The 26,274-nt window shown below is 41.3% G+C and overlaps 1 protein-coding gene across 5 annotated transcripts in view; it reads left to right on the top strand.

Moving 5' to 3' along the window:
* Window positions 1–26,274, top strand: part of NHSL1 (NHS like 1) — a 234,722-nt gene that overhangs the window by 118,077 nt on the left and 90,371 nt on the right. Inside the window, exon 1 of one of the 5 annotated variants that reach the window (XM_084777588.1) lies at window positions 3,452–3,869. The exons of the other annotated variants lie outside the window; for them this stretch is intronic. Within the exon in view, the coding sequence (XP_084633714.1) occupies window positions 3,854–3,869 (16 nt within the window). The 5' untranslated portion in view covers window positions 3,452–3,853. Of the gene's footprint in view, window positions 1–3,451; window positions 3,870–26,274 lie in introns of those variants that run through there. 5 annotated transcript variants of the gene reach the window in all.

The raw sequence follows: 26,274 nt of genomic DNA, 5'->3' as shown, positions 1-26,274 counted from the left end.
GATCAATCAGTAGTGGCAGACAGTATAATTTTCATACATAGTCTTTAATGGTTTTTTTTTTGTTGTTGTTGTTTTGTTTTGTTTTTCAAAGTTTGAATGCTGGGGTTTTTTGTTTGTTTTTGTTTTTTGTTTTTCATGTTTCATTCTTAGGTGTATTCACAGTTGAATAGTCAGAAATAAGGAATCTTTTTTCCCAAGACAGGGTTTCTCTGAGTAGCCCTGAAACTCTCTCTATAGACCAAGCTGGCCTTGAACTCACAGCAATCTCTGCTTCCTGAGTGCTGAGATTGAAAGTGTATACTACTTTTTCTTTTTTCCCTTTTGTTTTTATTTGTTTGTTTGTTTTTGTTTTGTTTTGTTTTTTTGAAGTCAGGGTTTCTCTGTACAACCTTGATTGTCCTGGACTCTTCTTTATAGACTAGGCTGGCCTCGATTCCTAAATATGCTAACCTATCTGGCATTGACAGAAGGCCAGTCATGACTTGAGATGAATGCTGTAAACTTCGTAGCTGGTGATATCTGTAGTTTCGTAATTTAATAAAAGATGGTGTTTGTGGGGCTGGAGAGATGGCTCAGTGGTTAAGAGCACCGACTGCTCTTCCATAGGTCCTGAGTTCAATTTCCAGCAACCACATGGTGCTTCATAACCAGCTATAATGTGATCTGATGCCCTCTTCTGGAGTGCAGGTGTACATGCAGGCAGAACACTGTATACATAATAATAAATAAATAAATCTTTTTTTTTTAAAGATGGTGGTTGTGTTGTTTCGAAGTATTATATTCTAAGAACCCCCTTTTTATCCAAGAAAAATGTAGCCCCATAAAAAAGGGGGGCAGGGAAGAATGAGATTTTTAAGCCTCTCTGTAATCATGCATTGAAGATAACTTTAAAAAAAAAATCCTAATCCAGACCTTGTTCTAAATAACATTGTAACTCACTATTAACCACTTCACAAAAGTATACTGCCTCTACTTTTCTTTTTCCTCCTCCTCCTCCTCTTCATCATCATCATCCTCCTCTCCCCCTTTTCTTCCTCCTCCTCCTCCTCCTCCTCTTCCTTCTTCTTCTCCGGCTTGACTGTGTAGCTGAGGATGACTTCGAATTTCTGGTACTCTTGTTGGCTCTACCATGCCCAGCTTGTGTGATGTTGGAGATAGAATCCAGTGCCTTGTGCATGCGAACCAGTACAATCATGCTATGAATTGAACCCCAAGTATGTGCTTTATTGTGCGTGGCTAGCCAGAACAACTTAATTAGATGCCGACAGGCAGGGACCTATCATTGTTCATTATTCCTTTGTGCTTCTCTTGCTTTGCTTTACTTGTAGAACTGAGTCCTGATTATTTATTCTAGTTATCTCCTTCTTTCTGGCCTTCCCCCAACCTTTGCATTGTTGGGGGGGATCCAACCCAGGGCACGTTAGCCAAATGCTCTGCCACTGAGATATATAACCCCAGTTCCTATTTCATTCATCTATTCCACTAAGCCACGGAAAGCCAGACTTGCTTCTTTCTTGCAAACTGACATGATATACCTAACAGTATATGCGTCTGACAGCACACCAAAAAATTAAGGGTGCAGGGTAGAATCTTTGAGTATGCCAAATACATTCCATATAATTTTCACATTTACAGGCAGTGAACTGCTGTAGAAACCAGCTAATTTAGTAATGTGGGTGTTATTGGAATCAGGCTCTGTTTTCCAGCCCATATATATTCCTGTATATAAAGTAATGCCCAAACAGAAAAAGGCTTAAAATATAGGTATCTGGATATTCATAGAGCATATTTAAATACACAGGACACAGCTGTGTTAAAAAACCTTAACTCTCTGAGGTAGGAATTTCTCTATGCCATTTAAAGGTTGAATCTGGGGCTAGAGAGATGGCTCAGTTATTGACAGCACTGGCTGCTTTTCCAGAGGACTTGCATTTGGTTTCCACCACCCACCTGGCCGCTAACAGTGGCCTGTAACTCCAGTGCAATTGGATACAACTCCCACCTCTGTTCTGTGAGGGCACCGCCCATACATAGTAGACAGGCATAGCATGCAGACAAAACATCCGTCCATATGAAGTAAAAATAAATAAATATATTTTTAAAAAGTTGAATTTCACTTGCAAGAACATTTTAGGAGTACCTTTGCAATTCATACGTCACATGGAAAACCTGCTCAAGATAGGAGGGACAGAGAATGACCCTAGCTCACCAAGTAAGGCTTACAGGGTGACATGGAAGAGCCAGTGTGTTTTTGAACTTGATACTGCTGCTCCTTAGGTAAGCAGATTGCACCGTGGTTTGCTGGACTAGCTGAGCCATGAAGGCTCCTGCAGTTCTGTTCTAAGAGTTACTGCCCCAGCTTGTCATTTCACATCCAGGTTCCTTGTGTCTTAACTTCTGGTGGGAGCCCTCATTTTTAAAATTTCCTTCAGGTCACACATAGGAAGCAGTCCTTCACTGCGGTAGGTAACTTATCAGTCAGCTGCCGTTGGTGGTGCATGTTAGTGAGGGTGCAATTCAGCTCTTGCTGAAAGTGAAGGAACACAGAGCATCTATTCTATGCAGCAAAGGCTGTAGCTGGCACCCAGCATACAGATAGGTAGATTGGGTTTGTGAGTCAGTTTCCTGCATCCTGTGGTGTCCAGAGGAAGACCCAGCAGCAGCTGCTGGGCCTGCGAACAATGGTCACTTCCTGCAGGCAGGGGACTCTACAGTGTATGTGGGGAAGGACCCCCCCCCCCAGGGTGATTGAGAGTTTAGATGGGGCTCTCTGAGTACCCCAGAGCCAGTGTCTGTAGACTGTTTCCTTTCTGTCACTTATAACCTATGATGGAGGGTTTGCCAGGGTGAGTTTAGTTTTCCATTGTAAGCAAAGAAATTGAATTACCTAGTTATGCCACAGTCGTTAGAAACTCACTCCAATGCTGACTTCATTTCCTCATCTGAAAAAGTAGCAGTGTCATAGAAGTGTGACAAAGTTCACATCTTTTTTTTTCTTTTTTAAAAGCTTTATTTATTATTATATATACAGTGCTCTGCCTGCCTGTACATCTGCAGGCCAGAAGAAGGAATCAGATCATATTGTAGATGGTTGTGAACCACCATGTGGTTGCTGGGAATTGAACTCAGGACCTCTGGAAGAGCAGTCAGTGCTCTTAACTCCTGAGCCATCTCTCCAGCCCTCCAACGTTCACATTTCTATACTAATTTATTCATAGCACTAGTAGTCTAATGATAGTCAACATGTCCATGGGATTTGCTATTTAGTATGACACAAATGTTTCATACATACTCACTATTTATGTATATTGAACTATGTGGAGAGTTAGTATTCTAATGTTTAGTGTTAATTACATGCTAGGATATGATTGTTCCATATCGGAAAAGAGAGGAGAGCATGCAACAGAAAAGGAACATGGAAGCCAAGGCAGTATAATGGTAGTTAGTAGCAAGCAGTTAAACTGCATCCAGTGATTTCTGTGTCGCTGATCACATGAAGGGCCCCGTTTGCTGTGATGGAAAAGCGCTGAGAGATAAGCACAAACAGGCTTTCCGTGTACCGGGGCTGACCTGGACAGGATGAACGGAGACTGCTGACCCTGGGCTCCCCTCCCTTTCCAGAGGATCCCGGGCTGGTTCCTGGTGTGAAATAACGGACAGATAGATAGGGAGGTGTCAGCAGCCGAGCCAGAAAGCTGGGATTGGGTAGTGGCTTCCTGTAGTAACCGACAGGCGCTGGCTGGCTGCCCCGAGCTCTCTGGCTGCTGAGGAGGTGGGTGGGAGACAGCTGTGCCTAGCACTGCAGGCCACATCGGCTCCCAGAACACCAGCACCTCCATGGAACTGCTGAAGAATGTTCTGCCTGAAAGGTGAGTCGGGTCTGTGTCCTTGTGGGAAAACTTTCAGTCAAGCCACAGGGTTGGATCTACTGCAGTTAGAATTTTGAGGGAGTGTAGTTAAGTATGAAAGTTAAAAAAAAAAAAGTCATTGTTCTTTTTTGTTGTTGTTGTTTTTGGTTGCAAACAGGAAGAACGACCTCCTGCTGGAGAGATGGAATTCTTTTAGACAGATTTCTCCATTTAAAAAAAAAATTTTTTTTTTTGTATATGTTCTGTCATGGACCAAAGTGGTTACATGTTGAGGATAAGGAGTTTTTCTTTTTTAAATAAGTTCCATAATAAGAAATGTTTAGTTTCGTATTCTGAGACCAGAGGAGACTTTTTTTCACATTAGGGAGGATTACTCATGCATAAAGTTAGAGTGGAACAGAGGGGGAAGGATTCTAGGGCTTTCAGCCATAGTGCATGGAATCAGGAGTGAACGCTTTTTTACTGTAGAAGACGCTCGTTGCTCTGGCTGCCCAGGAGGTAGGAGACTTCCTAAGCCTTTAACACGATGAATGACTCAGGAGCTGGAGTGATCGGGCATATCTGATGATTTTCTTTGTTAGACAGTTCTCTTCCTGGAATGATTATGTTTCTTCCAGCTTTTGTCACAATGTCAAGAACTTTGTGTGAGAATGTGCTTTTTCCTATGAGATTGTTGAGATGAGAGAGTTACGATGAGTTTCCTTGGAAGTGCAGCGGGCTGTGTTGCTCATATCTTTCTGTGTGTGTCATTCGGGCGGTGTTTAAACTCTTGACAGGCTTGCAGTTTTGGGAATGAGCGTCTTCCTGGCTTGTTGGCTGTGTATGCCACTCCTTTGTTCTCAGTCTGTTAGTGGAGTAGAGACATGGGTTGTCTGTGTTTGTGATATTCAGCCTAATTTTGATACCTTAAAGCTCACCAGGGTCTTCAATTTTCTGTTTTATGTTGAACATATTTGTTGATATACCAGGTACAGAGTTGACCAAATTGAGGGGATAAAAATCAAAGAACATCGCATTTTTCTCTAATCACACAATATTATTATATTATTATTATTGCTATTATTGGTTCCTTTTGTTTTTCTTTCTTTCTTTCTTTCTTTCTTTCTCTTTTTCTCTTTTCCTTCTTCCCTCCCTCCTTGCCTCTCTTCCTTTGTATCTCCTTCCCCCCTCTTTCTTTTTTGAGAAATGGTTTCTCTGTGTAGCCCTGGCTATCCTGGAACTCACTCTGTAGACTAGACTGGTCTTGAACGCCAAGATCCTCTGCCTCTTAAGTTCTGGGATAAATGGCATGTGCCACTATTGCCTGCCCTTGATTAATTTTTGCAGTAGAGAGTTGTAATGGATTTCTCCAGAGACTTGGTCTGAATGAATTTGAATATTCCTAAAAAGTAATTTTTGGTAAAGAAGATTAGGAACTCTTGTGAAATTGCTTCTTTTAAACTTACTTTTCTTAGGGTAAAAGGTATAGGAAGTCAACAATGTTATTGGATGAAAGAACATGCTATCTTGGTGTGATTTCCACAAAACATGTGACGTCATTATGATAGCTCAAAGTTAAGTATTTTTAATTGAATACAGTTGTGAAATTGTTATTGGGTATGACTTCTGGAGCCTCAACCTATTTTTTTTCTCTACCCATCTCATAACAGCAATTCTCCTTTATTACAAGCAATTCTCTAATCAATACCGGAGACTCAGTTTCTGAGTCAACTTAGGATAGTTTTTAGAATCTTGAGTATGGCATACAGTGACAACCAAGCACTTTGATGTTGAAGTGTGTGTGTTTTAACATGGAATTTGCTTGAGCAGAGTGAACAAAGCCCCTTTTTGGATCTCTAAGCAACATACAGACTACTGGTAATCCACATTCTTCCTGTGATTTACAGGCTGGTGGTACACAGTAACACATTGTAGATAATCATTTATGTTCCTATTGAGGCACACCCATGACGAAGTAAGATTACGTAAACAAGGGGGTATTAAGGATCACTTGTTGATGGCTGGCACTCTCACTTTAGAAAGAGGGGGTGCTTTTAATAATTGGCTTATTTCTATTGCTAGCTCATGTCCTGGAGGCTATTGAGTATGTGATTGTGATTAACATTGACCTTAAAGGAAACATGGCTGCTGTTCTTTTGGTTTAAATCATGTTCCTGTGTATTTCTCCTAACTGCTGAAAGAAAACATTCTAATCAGATAGCCTCCCACATTGATTCAAATTTTCTTTTCTGGAGGCTTTTTTTTTTTTAAAGTCATGTTTTCTTTGCTTTCTGTCAATTTTATGCTAATAAATATCTGTATAGAAGAAGTTATCTTTGCCACTACTATTACTAGATTAGCTTACAGTTGTTCTATGTCTATGACATGGGTAGATTCTTTAATAAAGTGAGTCACCGTTTGCTGCCACCACTGAAGAATCTCAGTAGATCCACTTCACCCGAATTAACTTCTGAGCAACAACTGAGCTCCTGGTCTCTGGGAAGATACCTTCTGGAGCTCTGCTTAGGTCCCTGCAGCTAACAGATGCATGGTGTAACATTCCTGCACTGCCTAGTCAGTGATCTTTCATGGTCCAAGGTGGGAGATTCTGGCTGACCAAACAATGTAACTAATAGCAAGCTACCTTGTATTTATCACACATGTGTATAATCACAGATGACTGTGTTCAAAAACTAGGATGACATATTTACCACTAAAGTCACACAGCACACTAGTTATCTTAAAGATGGCTAAAAATAAATTTATTAAATATAGTACACCAACTCCATCGTTACAAATACTATCTTCAAGTGCTTTCCCTATGTAGGGTAAATGTTTAAAATTTTCTAATCTACCACAGACTGATATCCATAAATATTAAAATCCTGTGTTATGTAATGTCATTATATACTAATCACACTTGCTATTTGGATTTCAGAACAGTATTGTACCGTGGTGCTAGTAGCAGAAACGCCTCCATTGATTTACTGGAGCAGCTGTAATTAGTTACAAGGTCTGACTACGAGTCAGACATCTGAAATTAAGATATTGTCTTGCCATGTAAACATTTCTACCCAACTGAAACATTCTCTTTGGGAGAGAAGAGAAGGGGGAAATCATAGGAGTCCAGACGCTAAGGGAACTTTCAAGGCTTAGGAAGCTCAAAAAATGCTGAGGTTTAGCCAGGAGGATGGCTTAGTGGGTAAAGTGTTTGCCTTGCAGATGTGAGGTCCTGAGTTTGGAGCCCCAGAACCCTTGTAAATCTGAACGGCATAGTGCGTGTCTGTAATCCCAGTTCTCCTAAGGCATGATGGGTGGTGGGGAACCCCTGGAAGTTTGCAGGCAAGCTAATCTGTCCTATGTAGCAACAGTGGTAAGAGAACCTGTCTCAAAAAAAAAAAAAAGATGGGAAGTGTAGACAAGCAACTGAAGTTGTCCTTTGACCTCCACGCATGTGCTATGGTATGTACATACCCACCTTCACACATGCTTTTGCCTCACATACATAAACACACAGGTTTATTAAAAAGCTACAAGATTCAGAAGGCTTCTCCCCAAGTTTGAGTGTGTGTATGTGTGTAGCTAGTGTTGAGAAAGAAGAGACTCTGGCGGAGCTGGGCAGATGCGTTAAGGATGTAGCTTTGGTGAAATGTCACCCATGCTGGGGGTTGTCTTTTTAGTGCTACAGCTAGCTTGGAGTCACCATGATCCTGTAAACAGCCCCAGTGGCCTCACCAGCTCACCAAGTTAGACTTAGGTAGAATCACTTCTTTGATTTGTCGTCACAAGGCTTTCTGGAGTGAATAGACAGCTGTGAGCATCATCCCAATAGAAATCACGTAACATGGCTCTAGGAGAGAATCCTTTCTTGGTTCTTCCATTTCTGGTGGACCCAGGTATTCTGATTATTGAAACATCATCCCGCTAGTTTCAGCCCTTTTTCAAGAGCTCTTTTCTGTATGTTATCCTGCTGTTTTTGTGCTGGGTGGCTTTCTCCTAAGGACATCAGTTAATTAGGGCCCACTCTAATGTCGTACCTAGCCTCTTTTTGATTGAATACATCTGCAAGAACCCTGTTTCCAGGCGAGGCTTTATTTTGAAATTGTGGTGAATATGGATTCGGGGGTGGGGGGGTGCCCTTCAAACCAGTATAGCAGAATATGCACAAACTCTGTGAACTGAGTTGGCTTTATAAGAGACGTGCTGCTTTGAGGATGCTTCTGAAACCTGACAGTGCACGTATAAGGCCAATTTGTACGTAGATGGCCAGTTTGTATGTAGAGGGATTGGAAATCTACTCAAGTCCAGCCATGCAAAATAAAAAGTTGGCTCTTTAGTTCCATTGCATGATCCCGTTTCCTTCATGAACTTTTATCCTGTAGAGAAGAGGAGAAATAAAAAAACAAAATTAAACTTAAGTTCTCTGGAGTCAACTCAATGTGAGCCAAACTTTAAACAATTGTGTTAGATAGCTCAGGCTGTTGGATGGCTTACTTTTCACAGTTCTCTTGTTTATGTTACTCTTGAGTTATAAAAGTAAGACAATATGTTAAAAATGATGTTAATATGGAAAGGAGGAATGCAGACATCATTACTGGCCTAAAGATTTACTCAGTATTTAAAGTATGCTATAGGTCTTAAGTAGCTGAATTTCATGTGCACTTTTCCCTGGTTCTTCATTTTTTTTTTTTTAAACAGGGATTTTAATTTAAAGCCGGGATTGGTGTGGGGCTAGGTGCTTTCCCTTCTTAGCATCAGTGTCTTCTAAGATCTAGAAAGCTAGTGTGATGGAGTGGGACGGTTGTGCATTCTGTGCAGCTGGGTGTGTCCCTGCTGCCTGCATGCTCCACATGATAGGGTCTTGCTTGTGCTCTTTTCTGCTTCACAAGTTATGGATTTAGGGAAAGCGCTGGGTTGTCTAATAATAGCAAGCGAATGGCCAGGAACCATTTCAGGCATGTGTTGTTGCTCCTTTGAGGGCAGTTCGGCCCCCACTCCTTCCTAGTCGCGCTCCCTGGGATGAAGCACAGACTTCTTTCCAGTTGTCTTGTGTATGTTGTGTATGCAGAGGAATTCCTTAGATTCTTTTCCTGGCAGCATTTAGAAACCAATGTTAGGAATCAGAAACAGATTTGTTTTTCTGTGCTGGAACAAGTGCATTTTTCAAGTGTGCTAACAGGCAACCATTTGCTTTGGAAGGCCCCTTGCCACCCACCCCCACCCCTTTGTTTAAGACAGTCTCACTGTGATGGCCTGGAACTCACGCTCCTCTGACCAAGCCTCGTCCTGAGTGTTGGGATTTTAGGGGTACACCGTACCCAGCCCCAAACCTTCTTTAGTCCCATAATGAGCCATCAAGCAGTCATTAAGCAAAGTGCTTGCTGCTTTCTTCATCCATTCTTAGCATCATTTGAAGGCAGGAAAAGCAACGTAACACTGGGAATATCACAATTGTGGAATTCAGGGCATGTTACTATAATGGATTCAGAATTTGGGTGTTGTATGAACTAGCAGTATCTTTAGATGCTTTAGACCGTCTTTATTAGAGTGGCCCTCATTCCTTCACCTGCCACTCATTTAAAAACTACCGGCGATTGGTAGACAGTATTCTGTGGCTGCCGAGGGGAATTCTTCACACCTGCGATTTGAAGTAGCACTTTTAATAAACACACTGGTGCAGTCTCACATTTCTAAAACTGGAGAGAAGCAGGAAATTCACAAAGAGCCAAATCTGTTCTTGTTAATGTGACTGTTACAGGAGAAGCCAGATCACCTTGCTGAGCAGACTGCAGTGGCATAGCCTAGGAGGTGCTATCCTTAGGGCCGAAGGAGCAGTCGCAGGTTTTGCGGCACAAAGTGCACAGGCCTTGAGATCTGTCTGTTTGTGGCTACTGCTCTGTGCGAAGACAAAGCTAAGGCTCTATTGGGAAACCGAAGCAATTATTTTAGTTACTGAAAGCCTTGGTGCTTTGGCTTTTCTCACTGCGTGGAGTAGGATGACCCAGAATTAACTCCTAATTGCACATCCTTTGTGGTGGGATTACAGTTGTGTGCCATCACACCATTTAATTTTTGCCGCATGAGAATAAACCTGTGGCCTTGTAAATGCTAGGAAGACATTTGATCAAGGGAGCTATGTCCATATCTCCATTTTGACCTGTGCTTGTTTCATTTCCTTGCTGATTTTCATGTTTCCCTGTTGTTGTTGGTTTTTTTCTATTTTCCTCTTAGTTGTCTTTGTCTCTAATGGCCTGTATTAATTATTTTTCTTGTTGCTGTGATGGAAGACCCAAGAAAAGCCACCTTTTGCCTTTTAGTTTTAAAAGGGATATAATGCAACATGGTGGATGGAGAAGGCACTGCGGTTTCCACAGTCAGGAAGCGCAGAATGAAGTGAGAAGTGAGACCTCAATATAAGACCTCAAGACTTCCCTCCAAATGACCCCCATGTCTCAGTGAGATCCCACCTTCTAAATGTCCCACAGCCTTCCAGAAACACTTCCATTAGCTGGGGACTTAACTGTTCAAACATATGACCCTATAGACATTTCATATCCACACAACCACAAAGACAGAGGTGCTAGCTTATAGCTGTGTCCTGCTGAGTCAGCCCTAGTACAAATACATGACCAGTAGTATAAGCATGCCTCAGTAAAGGTGATAGGAGAGGCATTGAGGTGATTTGTTGCGCCCTCCCGCCAGCAGGAACGACGCAGACACCAGGATCCTTCTCAATCGCGCTTTATTGGGAGTGCCCTTGAAGCTGAAGCATAAGACCCCGAATGCCTGCGAGCACACCATTTAAATACTGTCTGCACGTGGCGTGTCAAAGTCTCATTGGTTACATTTGGATGTCTCATTAGCATGCCTCATTAGCATGCCCCATTAGCATGCCCACAGTTGAGAGGGCTGTGTTGGAGTGCTTCATTTGCATACCCCTGTTCCTGAGGGGTGCATTGAGAGGGCTTATGTCTGCGCTTGTGCGGGAGCGTTAACGGTTGCTGCCAAGTGGTAACGGTCGCTGCCATTATCGGGTGTGGCCGTGCCTTACAGTGATTAAAGTGGTGGGATAAAGGCTCTCATGCTATGGCCATGGGCTGGTCACAAAAGTATTCAGGGATATGTAGTTTAGTATTCTAAAATAGTAGGAGAAACTAATGCTGAAAACAGTCAAAGGGTCTTTAAGCCATAGCTTTGGCACAGTTAAATGGCTTGGCAAGATATGGTCTTGAGAATGCAAGGAATATTTGCAAATTGGAGGACGTAAACTATATAAGATCATACACAGTGATTAAAATTAAGATCTATTCATTTTAAGTTGGCTCCACCTAGTAATAAACTTTTTAGTGCTGTGTCATCAGTGTTCATCTTCTGTCTAGTGATTACCTAACATTATCAGTTTTTGTTCGCCTAGGTTGATTTTAGACTATTTTTGTCAATGTCACTTGCTACCAAAATACCATAAATCTCAAGAGCAATCAAAACAAAAGGATGAGATAGTTTAGCATTGGGTTGAATGGGAAGGTGCATGATGGGAAAAATGGAAGCACTTATGCTACTTTTTCTGTTGAGTACTTTCTTATGGAAGACATGAACAGCACACACTGAACTTTAGGAGTTGTGAGTTGTAATGTCATGGACCCGAATTTGCATTTACACAGACAATCATTTTCCTAAAGACCCATGCTTGTACTAGTATAAAATGTCAAGGCAGCTTTTTAAAAAGAAAACAATAGGGAATTGATCTTCTTTTGTGATGGAAAGAGGTGGCGTGGGTCCCTTACGGTTTTATTTCAGTGAGCAACAGTCTAGTGCCAGCCTTGTTGCCACTCAGACTTTTAAAATAAAATTATAACAAAGAAAGCTTGGTGTGGTGGCTCAAGCTTGTACTCTTGGCACTGGGGAGGTTGAGACAGGAGGACGGCCTATATTCTGAGACTGGTCTAAGTGACATAGTGAGTTCCAGGCCAGCCTGAATGACCTAGACCCAAACACTAAGAAGTGACAAGAGGCAAGCATCAGGAGGACTAGCAGAAAGAGGAGGAATTGGGACCCGAGAGGTTCTTGAGAAAGAGAAGGTACAGAGTGCAGAGGAGCCTCCCAGGGAGGAGCCAGACTGATGGAGCTCAGGAGATTGTCACAAGGGGAGAAGATGACCAGGAAAGTGGATTACCTTAGAAGCTGAGGATAGTGACTTTTCTGCCATCCTGTCACTGTCAGAAAACGAGAAAGAGGGTGCAGCAGGTGCTGGTTACAGGTGAAGGCCTGACAGAAGAAAATGGAGTATGTGAAGACACCTAGTACTCAGGGACAGTGGTACTCTGTCCCTCCTTCCAAGCCACGACCTACCAAGTTACCTTACCCCCCCCAACCCCCTCCCCCACTCCCCCACCTCCTTTGAACAAACCCTTGTGTAATTTTAACAGGACAAAAGACATTCTGGTCTATTCGTTCTGGATTTGTGATAGAGTAGGAGAATATCCAGAATTTTATGTAAAAAAAAAAAGTCCAATATCAATACTATCTCAGGACAGCTTCTTTATGTATCTGGATTTATTCAGAATTTATTGCTATTCTGAAATTCATCAAGTTTAACACAAACATTTTGGTAAAATTTCGGGTATGAATGCTAACTTACTGATAATGATGAACCACGTGCCAAGCAGGATCCATCCCTTTCTCAGGAAAGCCTTCGGACTCATCCCTGGTACACCCGCTCCACACCTAGGCCTGAGTCCCTTCAGGCCCTAAGACTCCCGGCTGCTTTCTTGTCCATCCTAAAGGCACTTTAGTTCATGCCAGCCCTTGGGGGTTCTTTCGTCACTAAGGTTGACTTCGGTGCAAAGCAAAGAGAGAGTTTTAAAAGGATTTCCTTGCTAATCATGGCCCAGATATCTAAAATGATTAACATCCATTAGTGAAGAAAAATCAAGGGAATCTCAAGCCTATCCCTTGATCAGATGAGTCTAGCCCTTTGAGGGAAGAGCTCCTAATAGAGCCAGACTCTACCTAATAGAGCCCTGAAGATTCACTAATAGTTTTATTTAAGCTTGACTCCGGTGTTCTAAAGAATTGTTGATTAGACCCACTTTTGACTTGTGAAAATAAAGACTGTTTTGTAGCATCATGTGCAAATCTGCTGTTTCCACATAGGCAGCTGCTGTGCTTACTTTCCGTTGCATATTTGCACCAGCCTTTACAACGTTTTCTGGACTCTGAGTTGTATAAATCCAGAGGAAGAAAAAGTATCGTGAGTGGAATGCACTGGCGGAGGAGTGTTGGAGTAGAACACTCCGTGGAAGTTGGAAGGGTCCCCTGCTACTTCTCTTACAGCTCCAAAGGACGTGTTTGCTGCCACAGCAACGGAAGCAAAACCTTTCATTTTTGGAAATGTTTTCTGGCAGAACAATTACTTGATAAAAATTTAAAGCCAGATTTGGAATGCTCAGATGGTGCCTTTTATTTAAAAAAAAAAAAAGAAGAAGAAGTCTTTTATTTTTACAAAATCTCTCCACATCCAGATGAGAAGAATGTGTGGGTGCCTAGTTTCTTACCTGTATAGGTTGAGTGCTGTGCTAAGGGACTGCTAATGAGCTCCTCCTGACTTGGAGGTTACTTTCTATATTGTTTCTATTGGTAACTGGCAGCCCACTTTGCATCTGAGAGAAAAGGTGAGTGAATGTTAATGTCAGCAAATTACATGTATGTTAAAACAATGGACTGAGCATCCTCAACAGAAAACCCCAAGCCTGACATGCTCATAGATCCAAAACAGTGCTACAAGTGGAAAATCATCATCATGGGCTTGGCTCCAGTCAAAACCACAGATGGCACCAAAAATCATATACTGTTACTTTTAGGCTACATATATTTAAGGTTGACATGAGCAGGTGAGGTTTTTTTTTTTTGGTTAGACTTGGGGCTTCCCCAAGATGTCTTATTTCTTACTATACCACTAGTCCCAGACTCCAAAAAGTAAAAGTTAAAAAAAATAAGTATCTGCTTTTATTTATTTATTTGTTTAATTTGGTTATTTGAGACAGGGTTCCTCTGTGTAGCCTTGGCTGTCCCGGACTTGCTTTGCAGACCCGGCTGGCCTGCCTCTGCCTCCTGAAGTGCCGGGATTAAACAGAGCTGCTTTTGATCCTGAGCATTTAGGGACCAAAACCTTTCTCATACATGAAGAGATGACATTAGTGCATTTCTCTCTCTCTAAGCTCCCAGTACTTATATATGCTGTAAGGGTTGGGCGCTGATGAGTACATTATGCTGACTTCAAGCACGTCTAATATAAAACACCAGTTTTAGAGTTAGGTCTGTAAGGCAAATCCTTCTCATGATAGTTTGTGTTAAGTCATTGTACTCATTTTATGCTAAACATGTCTTTTCTGCTGCCCAAGATAATGGTGTTGCTGTGGCAAATATTATAGGTATTTTTTTTTCCTTTTCTGACTTATGACAACAATCTTCCTGAGAAGGGGGGGGGGGCGCGGTGTCATAGTTGTGCTCCAGAGCTCACTTATCTCCATGAAACTGTACAGTGGATCCATTGTCGGATTGTTATTTGAAAAATGATGAAGTTTCTATGAGCTGGGAAGAGGCTTGAGCCCCTAAAATAGATTGGGGTTGCTTTGGTTTGTAACGTACCCAAGGATTCTCCAGCCTGCTCATTTGTTGAGATCCTTTTCTTTAATTTTTTCCCCCTTTCAGTTTTGGAAAGTGACTTTCAAGTTTTGAGCCTGGTAATGGGAAGTCAGCTGCGTTGACTTGGGCGTCAAGTAACTCTGAGTGGTCAAGAACTCAGACTGTGTAGATGCTCTGCAGAGAAACAAAAGGCAGGCTGTCCTTGCTGGGCCAGAGTGGTTCTTGTTGTCAATGTTGTGTTAAGAATTTTTTCTAGCCAGGATGGAGAGCCTTGTAGTGTATTTTTAGTTAGATAATCCCATATTTAGCCTGAATAACTCCAAAGTTTATATCTGTGTCTACAACGCTTTGTGAAGCTTCCAGTGCAGACTTCCAGCCAACTCATCCATGTGGTTGCCTTGATGACTTTACTTCAGGAACACATACATAGAAACGCCACATCAGCTTACACCTGACCTCAAGCACAACTCTATCCCACTGCAGCCTTCCTTGCTTCAACAACAGATCCATCTTTCTAGTTGTTCATAGCAAAACCCTGGAAGTCCTGTATCCTGCCCTTTCCTCATTAGCCAACATTCGATTTGTCAGATCCTATCGGCTCCTATTAAATGTTTCTGAAATCTGACTACCTGTCGTGGCTTTTACTGTTACCTGCCCTGCCCAGGTCTTCCTGGACCATGGTAAAGCTTTCCTTTACAGCATATTCTCCACCTAGTAGCTGGATTAAAGCTTTCAAGACTTAAGTGAGATTGCGGCTGCTCCTTGGCTTAAGACCTATTTTCACTCATCGTAAAGGCTCCTGTTAGCAAATTCTCTATTTTGAGAGTGTCAGTTACATACTAAGCCATAGGTGGGCTGCAGTGCTTTCTACTTCAGAATTTGTCTGCATCTGATCCTGTCATCTGAAGAAAAAGGAAAAGGATTCTCTGCCAGAAATGCAGTCCCAAGTGAGCTATGTTCTTGTCCAATGCTTGTGGAAGGTATGTCTTTAAAGTGACTTCACATTTTCCCACAATATGAGAGGGGAAAAAAAAATCACTCCACTTCATCTCATTTTATTATTGCAGTCTGCATGCTAAATGCAGCTACAGAGATTTCCCTCTGGGCTTTATTAAGTAACTTCAGTAGAATTTATGTTGGAATCTTGAAATACTGATTTTAATGGCTTTGTTGATGGTGATCCAGTTAGGACAAACAAGAGGTGTGTGTGTGTGTGTGTGTGTGTGTGTGTGTGTGTGTGTGTGTGTGTGTAAATTGGAAAGCAAACGTAAATGCTTAACAGCTCAAATAGATTTATGCATGTCTGTTGGGTTGAGATTGATTGTGGTCAGATGGCAAAAGTTCTCTGATGGGCAAGATAGTTTTCTTCACTAGCAGCATATTACATGGAGTGCAGGCTCTACCCTGGCTCATGGAGTGGGATTTGCATGTTTCCTAGGACAGGGACTACTTTTTGTTGTGCAGTGTGAATATGCTGAGGCACTTTGGTTTCCCTAACAGGGTTTAAGCAGGTCCTGCCAGGCCTTAGCTCATTAAATGAACCAAGAAAGGTCTCTATGGAAACTTAAGGATTGGCATATTCTTTTTAAAGGACACTGCTTTCTGTGAACATGCTTTTTGAAGATAGCTTAAAATATAGAAGTAGGGTTACTATTCTCAACAGGACTAAAATAAACAAAGCATTAAGTAAAACAAGAAATACTATCATTTTTCTGAGTCTTTTGTTGTTATTATTATTTTGTGAGTCTTATTTTCTAAAACAACCCAGTAGAAAAACTTAATGAAGCCTAGAATAGTGGCGCACAAATGTAATCCCAGGGTTTAGAAGTAGAGGCAGGAGAATCAAGAGTTTAATGTCATCCTTGGCTACATATAGGGAATTTAAGGCCAGCAGTGGCTTTATGGGAACGTGCCTAAACACACACACACACACACACACACACACACACACACACACACACACACGAGAGAGAGAGAGAGAGAGAGAGAGAGAGAGAGAGAGAGAGAGAGAGAGAGAGAGAGAGAGAGAGAGAATGAAACCATTTAATCACTAGTTTCAGGAATCAACAATTTCAGGAAAAAGAGCTGGAAAGAGAGGCAGGGAAATGTGTTTCTAGGAATTCCAGTGTTTGAGTAAAGGAGCCTTGGCTTTGTGTGATGGAGGAGACGTGACCCAGGTGCACACTTGGACTTTGAAGTGCCTAGGGAAATGGCTGCTTCCAGCTCTCTAAGCAGTGCTCTGAAGTGGTTGTACCTTCTGTCAAAGGATTGAGGACTTACCTAGGGCAACCAAAACTTTTGTTCTAAGAACTTTCTTCCCTCTTGAGTTTTTAATGTTTTAAAAAGGAATTCCTAGGCATAATCTAATGAATAGGCAATTGATCATGGTGTGTGTGTTCAGAAATGTAGGGTTATTTTCTCTTATGCAATAATCATTTAAGTATGGACTATATTCATATAATATCTATTTGAATTTTCATTATAGCCTTATTCCTCCTAGTCTTCTATTCTTTGTTCTACATTTTTAGATTTACTGAATAGTTTTGTAGGGCTCCACTCAAGGCACATCCTTGACTTTTTTTTTTTCTATTGTAACATTTGTTCTCTGTTTTCCTCTATTAAAAACAAAAATCTGGCTGCATTGGATACCAAGCAAGCCAGCGGCTTACTATGTGGGACCCATGGCAGGCACACCCAGAGATGCTTTTTTTATATGTGGTATTTTGAGTTCTTAGTTGTAATAGGGATCTTTTCTTTTTTTTTTCTTTCTCCTTTCCTGTGGATACTAAAAACTAAAGGAACATCTAGCCTTTGATTAAGTTGTGTTTGCACCTTTTATCTTAAATGTAAATCTATTATTTTAATGCCTAGTTGAGATGTTACTGAGTCATGAAAAGCTTTTCATTTGTCATGGTGGTATACTTCTATAATCCTAATACTCAGAGGCAGAGGAAGATTATGAGTTCAAGGCCACCCTGGGGTACATAGGAGGGCGCTCTCTCTCTCTCTCTCTCTCTCTCTCTCTCTCTCTCTCTCTCTCTCCCTCCCTCCCCTCGTCTCTCTCTTAGCATTAAAGATGAGCTTAAGAACTTCTCTGATATTAAATACTATAAACTTTTTCATGTGAAGCAGAAAACTTTTAATCTAGGAGTCAGAGAATAGTTCAGCTATTGGGTCTAGTTATTTAACCACTCACGGCTGTGTCTCTCTTCTAATAAACAGAATTAACTGCCCTGCCTACGTAACGGAGTGATTTTTATGGGAGATAAACAGAGATAAGGTGTCTAGAATGTGCCTGGAGACAGCCTTCTACTCCAGCTACTCCAGTGGCTACTCCCTGCTAATGCTACCTTATTCTTAGGTAGAATCCATGTCTTCTCTCATTCTCCTTGTCACTCCTGCCTTGGCTTATGATTAGCACAGCAGAGTTTTATTATCTCGATTCTGCAAAGTCCATTCTAATGGGAAGACCAGACCACAGTGTATTTCTTTTCTGGTTACAATTCTTCAGTTCTTCACTTTCATCCCGTATCTTTCAGGATGAAGTATAAATTCATCCATGACATGGAGGGATTTTAGGAGGAGGGGACCAACTTGATTTCTCCTCTAGCCCCAGTTCCACTGACCTCATTCTCTTTCCTTGTTCCCTTTTCTTCACCTTTCTTTTCATGTCCTACAGTCCTCTGTCTAGAAGGAACTTGGCTGTTCAATGGGGCTTAGAGGTCTTGTTTCAGATGGTTCCTCCTCATGGAGGCTTCGTGCAAACATGATTAATCCCTTTCTCTTCTGCTGCCTTCTTGTGCTAGTCCTTAAGAACCTCGAGGGCAGTGTCTGTGAGTTTTTCATTAGGCCCAGTGCCAAGGCTCACATGAATATTGGCTGAAATCAATTCACTATTAACTGAAAAATCATTAAATATATAAAGGAGACTTTTGGCTTGGCGTCTGGCTTATTACCATTAGAAGCAAAATAGAAAACATTAGCCTTCACCCTCATAGAACTTGCAAGCTTTTCATACCAGCAGTGGCATCACCAACATACTCTCTGTTTTCTGTAATAGTTACCTGTGAAGCAGAGGTAAACAAGGACTTTCAAGCAGGATTATGTATCTGGGTAAGAGAAGGTTCTAGGCCAGAAAGAAAAAAAAAATCTCAAAATATTTGGGATTTTTCCCTGGAAGATTCTGTTTGGGAGGTAGCCATAATATTCTGTAAGTAAATTAGTAGAGGTACTATCATCCAAAGCAAGATATTCAAGACTAAGTGTATACTACTTATTACCCTGAATGGTAATGTAGATAAATAATTGAGTGGCTCACTCATAACCTAGTTTAGTCTGTTATAAGGAAATATAGATTGATTGGTTTACACACATCCAACAACTATTGCTTGTGGTCTCGGAGAGTGAAAGTCTGAAATTGGGGTGCCAGCATGGGTTCTCCAGACTTTGTTTTGTTTTGTTTGTTTGTTTGTTTTCAGGGCTGTGGGCTGCAGTCTCTTCTTTGTTTCCGTGTGAGAAGAGAGTGAGGAATCTTTCTGAGGCTCTATTTGTGAAGGCTCTACCCTCTGGCCTAACCACCTCCTAATATCGTCACCTTAGGGATTAAGGTTCCAACATGGGAATTTGGGAGGAGACAAGAGTTTCATTCCATTTCAATCTGTAATTGATTATTAAATCAGATGGTCTGTGTGTATTCTCTGGAATTGATGACTGTTAGTAACAGAACATTATTATTTTTCTTTTTGTTTTTGTTTGTTTGTTTGTTTGTTTGTTTGAGACAGGGTAGTTCTGTGTAGCCTTGCCTGTCCTGGACTCCCTTTGTAGACTAGGCTGGCCTCATAGAGATCTATCTCCCTCTGCCTTCTGTGCTGGGATTAAAGGTGTGTGCCATCATGCCCAGCAGAACATTCTTTATTTCACTATGCCAATTTCTTTTTTTTTTTAATATTTATTTATTATTATGTATACAGCGTTCTGCCTGCACACACACCTGCAGTCCAGAAGAAATCATCAGATCACATTATAGATGGTTGTGAGCCACCATGTGGTTGCTGGGAATTGAACTCAGGACCTCTGGAAGAGTAGACAGTGCTCTTAACCGCTGAGCCATCTCTCCAGCCCCCACTATGCCAATTTCAGTGAGGAACATTTTTGGCTGCCATGATCTTTATCCCTTCATATCATGCCTGTTAGTGTCTACTGTATGGTGAAAAGAGACTTTGCAGATGTAAGTAAGAGCAACCTTCCAAGTGGGGGGGTTACCCTGATTATCCAGGCTGACCTGTCAAGGAACATTTCAAAAGTAGAGCTGCTGCAGGCTACAGAGATGGCTCAGAGGTTAAGAACAAAGGTCTGAGTTCAATTCTCAGCAACCACATGGTGGCTCACAACCAACTATAATGAGATCTAATGCCCTCTTCTGGCTGGCAGGCACATGTGGAAACAGAATACTGTATAAATAACAAAAAAATCTTAAAAAAAAAAAAAAAAAAAGAAGGAAAGCTGCTTCCAAGCTGAAGACAGAAGGGAAAGTTTAGAGATTATGAGCAAGAGAAAGAGTTAGTACTGTGCTGATGCTTGAGGGAGCTGGGCACGAGGCAGTCAAGAGAAGCCGCTGGGCTCTGCCACAAGTCAGAATACATAATGGAACTACTCCTCCTTCTTGCTTTCTAGGCTAAAACCTGCCCTTCCCACGCTTTGCTTTAGGCCTGTGAGACCATACCCACAGATCAAGATATTGGCTCACCACCATATAGGAATGTAGGATGATAAAGGGATATGATAATCTGGTATGAGAGTATGTGGCTTTCGTAAAGGAAGCTGATTGGGAGTGGCCTTTCTTATAGGCTATGGGCAATACATGAAATTGGGAGAAAGGGATTGTCTGCACTCGAACCTTTCTGTTAGGAACATTTGATTTCCACAAGGCCTTAATATTGAATCTCTGACAGATATTAAATTGAGTGCCCTTTCTGACGCCTGTCTGAGTGAGGCCTTTATTTCTGTCTGACCCCAAGATCTTTCTATAACCTTTGAAACATCCAAGGCACACTCCTAAGTGTGTCTCAGACCACTGAAGGTTTCCATGGAAAAGCAACCAAAGACTCCATATGCTATTATTTGCTGACATTCAGGAAAGGTAACAATAATAAATCAAAGGAGTGGAGATTGTTTATGCTGGTGAGTTTTCAAAGGTTCATTCTCAACATCTCCAAGTGTTTTGTCGAAACATATTTGAGGCGTTTACTTCTTTGCAGTACTGTTTTTCTAATGTTGCCTTCTGGGAGCCAGCTCGTGTGTGTGTGTGTGTGTGTGTGTGTGTGTGTGTGTGTGTGTGTGTGTGTTTGTGTGTCAGAAGGCCCCCTTTTAAACCTCACATATTTGAAACACACTGATCTTTTGTCAATCAGATACACATTTGATTTTTACGTCCCTTCAGAAACATTAACTGAACTGTCTTACTGCAGTTCTAAAAGCCATTCATTTTAATAGTAATAAATAGGATAGGCCAAGTCTTTGCCAGTTGGTATAACATTTGGCTTAGTATCAAAGCAAAGAACAGTTATGCCTATGCTGGATGGTGACAGCAATAGGCATGAGTATAGTTCATAACTCCCTCTTACGCTTTCACCTTTGTAGAAACCAAGTGACTACTGAATATATTTTAAAGGGAGTAATTGTGAATTAGTCCCTTTAAAACACCAGATAACACAATTGTAGAAAACCATTTGACTGACTAGTCAGAGAATAAAAATTTAAAACAGGCTTCTGACTACAACAAGGTTATGGGAACATATGGTTTTTGGGGTTTTTTTTTTTTTTGGTTTTTTTTTTTTTTTTTTGCTTGCTTTTATTTTACATGTATAATAAATTTAGAAAATTAATCCTCACTTTTGAAATGAGCTTAATTATAGAGGAAGTATGTGTGTGTGTATGTGTGTGTGTGTGTGTGTATGTGTGTGTGTGCGTGTGCATGTCTGTCTGTCTGTCTGGGATTAAATCTAGGACCTTACATATGCCAAGCATTTGTCCCACCACTTAGGTTCATCCCTACTCCTAAATGCTACTGCACGTTAATTTTGTCATTAGGTAGAGTACACATCATCCACCCACAGCCAGTCTCTTCTCCCCATCTTAGCAGATTTATTTTTTTATTTTTTATTTTTTGCCCCAAAGAAGCCCTGATTTAGTTTACAGCACACCTTTCTGTACATTTGGATTTGAAGGCCATTTCGGTAGGTATTTGTCACTTCCCGTTTCCTTTCTTGCTCAGCTGTAACACTCTGCACACTTGATAACACAGATCTGCTTTGAGTTTTACTCCCTTAAAGACCATTTCATCTCTTCCTTTTGAACAGAAACCCTCTCACTCTTCCTTGTAGTCTGCCACCTTCCTTTATTTCTCTGTCATTAGAATGAGTCTCTGAGTATCAGGAATATGTTTAAAAAGTAATGTAAGACATAAGGTCTTGGTATTTAGGGCTTATCATGTAATCATCTGGAATTATCTTTACTTATACAACCTTATACTTATGTCAAAATAGCTTGCTTTGGCTGTATAATTATCACATCTGAGGCTTGTGCGTATAACTCACTAGTTTCTAGTAGATTTGAAAATACCCACTGGAGTACGGCTCATATGCTTCAGCGGTCTGTAGGAGAGGTACAGACGGGGAGCAGGGTTTAACATCTAATCTGTTGACTTTCTAATCACTGCTGACTTTGGCCCCATTGGTACGTGGCAGTGGGACAAGTCATTTAACTTCCTGAGGTCCAGCTCTTTTCATCTCTTAAATGGGTGGCACCTAGCCCATAAGAGCCTTAGGGACTTTTCAATGGGACTAATGCACGCACAGCTTGTCTGCAACTTGTCTGTACCCAGTAACTGTTAACCACTAGTTTTCTTGCTGTTGTACGTGTGTTAAAAGCTACATGGCCTTTGAACATCTGATGGTATTTGTCACACTGCAGTGCCAAAGAGGCTCTTTTCACCTTGGGTTTTCAGTTTCCTAAGTGGATTGCTATGGGGCAGAAAGTGCAGTCCTTTCTTTCAACTGTTCATATGTAAATAGGCCCACAAAAGCCGGAACGAGCTAATCCAGCCTCTCTGACTTCAGCAATGAATTCAGCCCCTACTCACAGATGTAAATGAGGCTGCTGTCAGCCTCAGATGCCTAGTTACAGTCTTAAAAGGAAAGAAACTACCCCTCTCCCTTTCACTTTTGGCTTCCCTCTGGTCAGATAGCGGGAACCCAGTTCTGAGCGTACTCAAAGGACCACCTAACCATCTCCCGAGCTCTGGTGTTTGGTGACGGCTTCTTCCTTCTGTGTCTACATTCAGTTTCCAAAATGTAGAACTCTAAAAGACACCCTTATTGGAACAGAATCCAACGCAGTCCCCAGCTCTGGTCTTGACCTTCTGTGTCAACAGGTTAAGGAGGGTAGGCTGAAGAGCCTCCCCAGGGATTTCTACGTTGCTTACACAGCTGGCTCGGCTTGCTTTCTTGTTTAAACACTACAAAGCAAAGACAAAGACGCTAATGTTAGACACATGACAGGGTGTAGTCCTTTTAAAGCCCTATCTCCAAGGATCAAGCAGCAGGAGGGATGCTGGCGGAATTTTAAACACTAACAAGAATAACAGACATATATCCCTACCCCCAGGATGGTGTTTTGCCTGACATGCAACCATGTGTCAGTTTATTTTAAAATTCTTTATTATGCCAGTTGAAAATAGAAGGTGCAAAAAAGCACTTAAAAAAAAAGATAGAAAGTTTAATTCAAAACTAATGATATGTGGCCCAAAGTGTAGTTTCAAATAATAACAAAGGAATCAAAACATAAGGTTTCAACTTGGGGAAAAATATAAAGGAACCCAGATATTGAAGGAAAAAAAATGCTTATAGTAAAGATAGAGGGGAAATGTCGAACTTACTAATATTTGTTTGATTTATTTGAGGGGTTTCTCTGTAGAAGAGAGTGTAAGGGAATAACACCGACAAAAGAGAAGACTGAGAGTGTATGTGTAAAAACATGTTTTAATATAATAACTTGAGAACTCAAGAGTCTATTTACATTTTAAATTGCATTATTGTAATCACTATAGTCGAATATTTTCAAATTCGTTCACCCTAAAAGCTTCATTATCCTATCCTGAGCTGATGTTAAAACTCACCCGTGTGTCCTGGTATATCAGGCCAGCTAGCCTCCCTATTTTTGTACTGTTAATTTTGTATTGTGCAGCAAAGTACCTTCCCTGGTCTTATACTCTAGCTTTGAATGAATTATATAGTGAACTTGTTGGACTGAGTCTTTTGTATTTCACAGAGGCCAGAAATACTCTTATCTGTACCACATAATATCGTGCCTAAAATAGAACTTACAGCCTATGAGTCCAACCCTGTCATCACCTAGCTGATGGTAGAGGTGAAAAGCCAAGGCCCAGAGGCATGAGGAATTCCTTCTTGGTCTCCCTGAGCAAAGTGAGGACTAGGAATTTTTATGCTTATCCTAGCCCAGCTGCTGCTTCGCATAAGCCCCTTTGAGACCTTTTCCACTATTTTTCCTTAGCATTGACTACAGGAAACTTTGAAAACATTAAGATGATTATTAAGGTTTTTAAAAGTCTATTTCTGACAGCTAGAGATAGCTTTTTGATATTTTTGCTGTCTGTTTAATTTTTTAAAATGTGTGTGTGTGTCTTTGTCAGTGTATGGCTCACTGTGCAGCTGTCCATGGAGGTCAGAAAAGGGTGTTGGGTTTCCTGGAGTGGAATTACAGGTGGTTAAGAGGTACCCAGTCTGGATGCTGGGAACTGAACCTGTGTACTCTGGAAGATGTATGAGCACTTTTGCCAAGAGCCATCCCTCAGCCCTATAGCATATGCAAATATATTTATTTATTGCCTGTGTGTCCATCTACTAGGGATAAAAACTTTTAAATCACTCTAGTAGTGTTTCCTCTTTGGAAAATCATAATGGCAGTCTCTCTGAAAGCCGGCTGTGTGCTTACCTTCTGACCCAGCAAGTTCTTCTTCCAGGGGCAGACTCACCAGAGGGCAAACCTATGCTTGCCAAATACTGGGCATGAGAATGTTCATAGTTGTACTTTTTTCCAATCGCATTTAACTTGGACAAAATCAAACATCCATTAATAATACAAAAGGAAGTTAATACCATACCATACCATGCCATACCATACCATGCCATACCATACCATGCCATGCCATACCATACCATGCCATACCATACCATGCCATACCATACCATACCATGCCATGCCATGCCATGCCATGCCATACCATACCATGCCATACCATACCATACCATGCCATGCCATGCCATGCCATGCCATGCCATACCATACCATACCATACCATACCATACCATACCATACCATACCAAATGTTAGGATTCTGCTGCACTCTGCTTACCTGTGATGCCATTGCCTACTTGCCACAGGGGTGTGGCCCTGCCCAGGGCTATATAAGAAGAAAAACCCTCCTCATGGCTGTCTCTCTACTCCTTTTACTCTTCCTCTCTCTGTCTTTCTCTGTCTTTCCCTCTCTAGGTATCCCTCCCCCCTTTTCTTTCTCACCCCACGCTCACTTACTAAACAACTCTACAACATAATATCTGGTATCTGGTACCTCATTATCTTCTTATCTTCTTACCGTTCTCTTATTTATAAAATTATAAAACCAAACACCATGCCATTCAATACCATATTCATACCATACAACGGTAAGAATAAGTGTGTCGTCTCATGCAAGCAAGCAGTTGAATTTCACAGACGTAGCAGAGTCAGATTCCAGTCAGAGAACTTCAAAACCGGGAAGGAAAATCCTGCTGGTTCAGTCTGGATGATGGTTCAATTCGGGGGATAGATTAGTAATTGCAATAGCGTGAGCCCTGTCTGCTAATTGTGGACACTCACTGTGTGGTGATTTATGGAGATGTGGACATAGCATGTGAACTTTTCTGTACCCAGTAAAAAGTATATTTAGCATTTAGGTTTGGTTTTATCTTTTGTAGGTCTTGCTATGTCTGAGTGGGGCTTTGTTTACTTAGATAAGTGTGTTCTTTCCTGTCCAGTGAGCAGTAAAGTACAGCCTCCAGAATATTAGGCTTGGTTTGAATTCTTACCCCGTGGCTTGGTCTGGTTCAAGTTGGTCAGTTTGAAAATCGAGTTTCCATTTCTTCATCTTAAAAATGGGACTAAGAAGAGTTGACAGACCTCAGGGAGGTGATGAGATCTCAGTGAGATAATGCACACATGGTGCTCACTTAGCTCAGAGGAAAGGCTCTTCACTTGAGCTGTTATTTTTGTTTTGTTTCCCTAAGGAGTACTCTGTGCTTCTTAGAACATGAAGCAGTCTTGCCATCTGGCCTAACACCTAGCGTTTGGGCTTTCCTAACCTTAAATCCTCAGAAGATTCCTGCCCCATGTTACTTATCTGCATCACCATTGCAGATGTGATGATTTCCCAGCAGCACAGCCAATTGAGACTCCCCCTGTCTTCTCCCATGCACACAACCTTTTGCTTTAGATTTTTGTTTTGTTTTGTTTTGTTTTTGTTTCTTCTAATCTTAAGAATCATTCTTTAAGCTTCTACCCTCTGATCTTGCTTCATTTCTTTTCATTATTAAAAACTAGTTGAGTTGTAATGTACTTCGGTGGGTACCTTCTGTCCAAATGAGTGAGCCAAACCCAACCACTTTATTGGTTGGAAAATACATATGCCTGAAATTGTACCAAAAAAAAATCATAATATCATGGACTG

This window comes from Acomys minous (assembly GCF_964271855.1).
Source record: "Acomys minous genome assembly, chromosome: 3".
Lineage (NCBI taxonomy): Eukaryota > Metazoa > Chordata > Mammalia > Rodentia > Muridae > Acomys > Acomys minous.
Note: the sequence above shows the minus strand (reverse complement) of the source record. Positions and strands in the feature narration are given on the sequence as shown.